We start from the raw sequence: 6,019 nt of genomic DNA on the forward strand, positions 1-6,019 counted from the left end.
AGATATTTGACTGGACCACTTCAGATGGTCCACCCTGTATATACTACAAGTGTTATGACATGAGATACATATTTCATATAATGTTTATTGCATTTAGTGCACTGAATTCAATCTGTGCACTTTGTATGCTTTGGGCATAAATCCTTGCTAAAAATGCCGTATATCCCAAACAGGTGGGATATACAAGACAACAAACTAAACAGAGAATACGAAAGCAAAGTACTTGTATTTTGCTACACAACATGCTTTACTATTCCACTACACGTATGTATCACGAAATAATCACTAAGTCTTTTACACGCTCTACAGTAATCATTTTATGTAGATTATAATTTATGATGGCGTTACTTACTACAAATCGATTCAAACAATAATTTCATATATTAACAGTAAGAAACTGAAATCACAATACTAACATAACATGCATAAAGACATGTAACAGAGTAGTTGCGGGAAAATTACCCCTACTCTTTCTATTTTTCTGACTTCTGCGACATAAATCCCAGCGCGGCGTATTTACCGGAGTTATCCTATATGTATTTATAATTGTCTTAAATATAAACAAGTTCTCCCGAACGGAATTTTGTGTACAATTATGAATCTAAGTATCGTTGTTATAATGTCAATTTAAGATCATTTTTTATTATTTGATATTAGTCAACTAAATAATAATATCAAACAAACGTAATATTCCTGACGACATATTAACATAAAAATATTATCTTTAAGGGGATGCTGGAGTGACGGTCGAAGTTAATCAAGGTCGATAGTACAGACTTTTTTAAATTCCAAATTCGACAATAGTGACATCTTTCATTCATTTCTTATACTTATTATATATCGTCGTGTCTCGCTCAAACGCATTCATCTGTCCTTATCTAACATATTGCAACGCCATCTCGAGCATATAACGTACATATAATTTTTTCACGAAATAAATTAATAAATGTTTGGTGAGCTGATAGCACATGGATACAAAAATCTGTAATTTATTATTTTTCTCAGCTTTGGACACAAAACACAGGAGCAGGTACATTAGTACGGATATTTCAATCGTGGAGAAGGAATTTTTATTCTGTGCAATTAATTCGTAGAATATTGCATTTAACATAAACGCTTGCTTTATCGGTAAAAAAGAAGATTCCAGCATCCCCTTAAGTCATATTTATAATAAAGATTAATAATAATTATTTTTTAAATTAAGTAATAATTATAATTAAATAAATATACAACATATACTAGACGGCATCACGTCCAAAATCGAAAAATAGAACGTCTCATTTATATTCCAATTTTGAATATGCATCCCAGTAAAAAATTTTTTATGCATAAATATTTATAAATATGTATAAATATACATAAATATTCATAAATATGTATAATCATATATGCGTGAAATATGTCCATACATGGTCATACATCCTTCTTTCTTTTGTAAAATTACTTTTTAATATAATAGAAATAATAATAGTAATGTGAAAACATTAAAAATAATTAAATGGGTAATTTTCACACTATTTGTTTTAGAAAAAATCAAGTTTGAAGAAATGTAAAAAATTACTTACGTGTAATTATATAATATATAAGATTATGCATAAATGTGAGCAATTTTTTTTACATCTTTCGAAACTTGTTTGTTTCTAAAACGAACAATGTGAAAATTATCCCTTTAATTATTTTTAATGTTTTCACATTACATTATTATTTCTGTTATACTAAAAAATAATATTACAAAAGACAAAGGGATGTATGAACAAGTATGGACATATTTCATATATGAAGATTATACATGTTTATGAATATTTATGTATGTTTATACATATTTATACATATTCATGCATGAACAATTTTTTGTTTGTTTGGAATGTTATTGTACTTAATATACTGGTTCTTTCTAGTCGTGCTCTTTTTAAATAAATAATAGTAGCACAAACAGGTAACAAAAAAGATGCTATTCCATACGTGAAAAATCAGTAAACTGTAATTTTTATCATTTACGAAAAAAAAGTATTTATGATTTTATTAATAACTATGTTTATCTCTCTTTTTGACAACATTTATTGAACTGTCATATTTCTATTAACGTTAAGTGTTCATTATAAAAGTATTAGTCTTGTATGATCACATAAGCTTTTTGAGTATAATTATATTGTTATTTTGTCGCGAATAAGACGTCAAAATTTGTGATATTAAACCATTATTTTTGTAGTCTTAGGAACGTCGATTAGTATTATCAATACTCGTCAATGAACAACCAAAATTTAACGTCAAAGTGACATATGTTTGCTATCTAGACTTTTCCGATGTAATATATTGTATTATAATACGTAATGTTAAATTGTTATGACTTTTATCTTGCTTTTCAAACATAAAAGTTACGTAATGTAAAAATTAATTAAAATAGTAAAAGATACACCGTTGAAATACCTCAGTGCCAAATATTATGCCTGCAAGTACTCCAATTGTTTGTCCAAGAATTGTAATTAACAGGCAAATTCCCCACATTCGTAGAATTCTATCATATTCCATTGGCTGTCCTGTTACATAATATGATATAAGCACGAGAGATGAAGCGCAAAGTATCTAAAAAATAAACGAATCTTTAATTGATTTAAAAAGCCACGATAACATATTAATATAATTATAATCTAATTATAATCTTTAGTCATAACTTCATACCTGAAGAAAAAAAAATTAATAACAAAGTTATAGTGTTGCATTTAAACATACTTGCATTAAGAGATCCGATATTATTTTTACACTGTAATAGGATCTTAAAGAGTACCAATTGTTTAAATGTTCTTGTAAAAATACTGTCGCTTCAATGGGAACTACAATCAGATGCATTTAACTTAATACAATTTATAAAATTCATAAAACGCATTTATAATAATTATAAACACAATAAATTGTGAAAACATTATCGAAGAGATTTATTAACTTTTTAGAAGTATCAAAAAGATATATTGTAGTATTATATCGATAATTTAATTATTTGTCAACAAGAGATGCAGTTTACTTAGCGTTACAAATGCTTCGATTGATTGATCAATCAGAAAAAATTTTACTAGCTAATGAATGTTTCGAAACATTTGTAGCATCAAGTAGACTATAGTCTACATCACATAAATTATACAGCGTTTATATGTACGTTCATATGTAAAAGAAGAACATACATCACTTACACATTTGCACTGCCAATATGGAATTTGTAAAGAATAAAAATAATAGACAGAAAAATAAGTAAGCGATGTTACTGCTAACTTTTTCCGCGTCATCACCGAAATTATAAAAAACTGTCCCTAACAATAGTGCGACCAGGATGTGTGCCACAAATCTTAGTTTTGTTAAGGTCTGAAAGATTAATCAAAATGATAACATTTTAATTTGTCAAGCAAATTGTTTGAATATTACTTTCGAAAGTTTTTACTCACTGTATCTCGCTTGATGTAAATTAAAGCTCGTAAAAATAAAATCTTTTGCTGATGCCATGTCGACTTCTTTTGTGTTATGCTTTTTGTAGATGCATCTGTATCTTTTGTTCCACATTTCTGTTTAAAATTAATCGATAAATCCAATTCTATAAAAAAATTAATTAAACAATTAGTATTAGTTAATTTAATTTAATCATAATAGTTATCGAATGGTATTATAAATTTTAAAACGCTATGCTATGTATTTCAGTTTAACATGCACGGAGAAAAATAATTTTGCTGTTGTCGCAAACCTGTTATTGCTACTGTATATTTGTAATGGCAGCGATAAAATTTAGTTGATACAACCAGTTTTAGAAATTATTTGTTGTTAGAGTAGAATCTGTTTTGTTGCTAAGATAGAAAAAATTTGCTGTGTATATTTGTCTTTAGGACCAAAGTTAATTTGCTGTTAAAACAAAATAATATGTTCTTAGCAAATTTTTTTACTATTGGAGCAAAATTACTACTGCTCATTCAAATCCATTATGACAGCAAAATTTGTTATTCTAATCGATTTATGTTATTACAGCAAAACTTGATTTGTTAGGATGCGCCTTCTATCCTGCGTATTCTCAAATGACTGTCGTCTCCTTTCTGGAGTCTTCTGTTATTATAACGTTACTGCGTCCATGAAATGTGTTATCGCGAGTGACCTCTCAATATCTTATCGCATTTATTTTCATTTTTCCTATTGTTCACGTTATATATAGTTTTGTTACTATATTCAATGTCAACGTGTATTCATAATGATACGAAATCTGCTGGACAGTTGGGGATTGCCTGAAGAAATTATTTCAAAATTAACTCTTATCGTACAAAATCGGGAGTCACTAGTGATCGAGCGATTCCTGTTCGTGCAAGTTTCTTTGAGTCCTTCGGTAATTATAAAAAAAAATTAGACTATATTTTATTATTTTTCAAAATGAAGTTTTAATATTTATTCTAGAAAGTTGAAAGTATGTTGGTGAATATTTAAAGATTTTTTGAACCGTTCTAAATAGGTGAAAAAAATGCACGGATTCTAGTAATCCAGTTTGTACGCATATATGAAGCACTAAATTGTACCTGTAAGGGTTAATATATTATATAAATTGTAAGAATTAATATATCTTTTTAATACATCTCTCGATCATGTTTATTGCCTGATCGAGATATATATATATTAAAAAGATATATTAACTTCAAAATAATTTCTACAGGCATTCCCCAAGTTGTCCAGCAGACTTCGTATATTCTTTTAGGAAAATTGTTTTGTTCATATACAATTAAAATATGTCATTAATTTAGTAAACATATCTTGTTACAATAGCAAATTTGATTGGCTCGTGTAGTTTAAATAAATTGTTTGTAGAACAAAATCATCTTGCTAGTTCTTCAAATGTATTTTGCTTTTATAGCAAATTGTATTGGTAATGCAACAAAAAAGATTAGTTGATTAAACAAAAATTCATTTATTTCTACAGTAAAATAATTTGTAGTTTTAACTTAATTAAGGGAAATTGGGGGAACTGTGCGCAGCGGGTAATTGTGCGCATCCTGGTTTGGTACTTTTCCAATATATGAAGACATCACTGTGGCGAAATTTTTACGCAGGAAGTCGTCTTCTTGAGATATAACTACAAAAGATACGACGTACATACATCACTCGCCAGAGAAATACAAAAAAGTGAAATTACATCTTTTCTTGTTATTTTAGCATTCAGAAAATAAGGTGGTAAGTCCGTATTTTTAATTTGTTTGTTTAAAATTGAATATGTTATTAAAGTAATATGTTATTATGTGCATCTTTTGAGTTATTTATTAAGTTTGATTAGGAATTGTTGAAGTAATCGTATTTCGTACCGAGTCAGGTCGCGGCGGGCAACTGTGCGCAAGCATTTTAAAATGCGCATAATCACCCATCTTTCATATACTGTATGACTAGCACTAGTTTTTTCGTTTCTTTTTGGTATTACTATTTTATTTTGCCATTTCATTTTGCCAAAGTCTATGTGCATTATTATTATATTAGTTTTGTATTTTTTCTTAATATATACAATGTACATTTAAAATATGTTTAATATATGTTTATATTGCAATATAATGAATGTATGTTCTGATTTCTATGTCAACATTCCACAATTCATTCATTTCTTACGACTTTTGTTTTGCGCATAATTACCCGACGCGCGAGAAATTTTTTCGCTTTTCCGTTTTTTCCTTTTTGCCTAATACAACCTTATGAATGAAAATCTGTTCAAGATAAGAATACGTAATGGTAGAAGAATGTTTATAGTTTCTATTTCCATATTTATATCACTTTGATCTTAGAAAACCATCCCAAGAAAACAAATATCCCTTAGGTGCACACACTTAATTCGCTTACTTTCCCCTGTATTCAGCAAATAGCAATCAGTAATTTTAACAAATCTCTTTGCTGTCCACATATGTAATAATTGATAAATTTCGCAACAGTATAAAATCTGCTATGCCAGCAAATTATTTTTCTGTGTGTGTGTGTGTGTGTGTGTGTGTGTGTGTGTGTGTGTGTGTGTGTGTGTGTG

The 6,019-nt window shown here is 28.3% G+C and overlaps 1 protein-coding gene across 2 annotated transcripts in view; it reads right to left on the reverse strand.

Moving 5' to 3' along the window:
* The window catches only part of LOC108759996 (ATP-binding cassette sub-family G member 4-like), a 24,296-nt gene that overhangs the window by 3,039 nt on the left and 15,238 nt on the right, over positions 1–6,019 (reverse strand). For both annotated transcript variants that reach the window (XM_018505754.1, XM_018505755.1), the window contains exons 6-9: positions 3,435–3,580; positions 3,186–3,354; positions 2,731–2,831; positions 2,428–2,583 (exon numbers count right to left, since the gene is read on the reverse strand). In XM_018505754.1, coding sequence (XP_018361256.1) covers positions 2,428–2,583; positions 2,731–2,831; positions 3,186–3,354; positions 3,435–3,580 — 572 coding nt within the window. The remainder of the gene's footprint in view (positions 1–2,427; positions 2,584–2,730; positions 2,832–3,185; positions 3,355–3,434; positions 3,581–6,019) is intronic.

This window comes from Trachymyrmex cornetzi, unplaced genomic scaffold (assembly GCF_001594075.2).
Source record: "Trachymyrmex cornetzi isolate Tcor2-1 unplaced genomic scaffold, Tcor1.1 scaffold210, whole genome shotgun sequence".
NCBI lineage: Eukaryota > Metazoa > Arthropoda > Insecta > Hymenoptera > Formicidae > Trachymyrmex > Trachymyrmex cornetzi.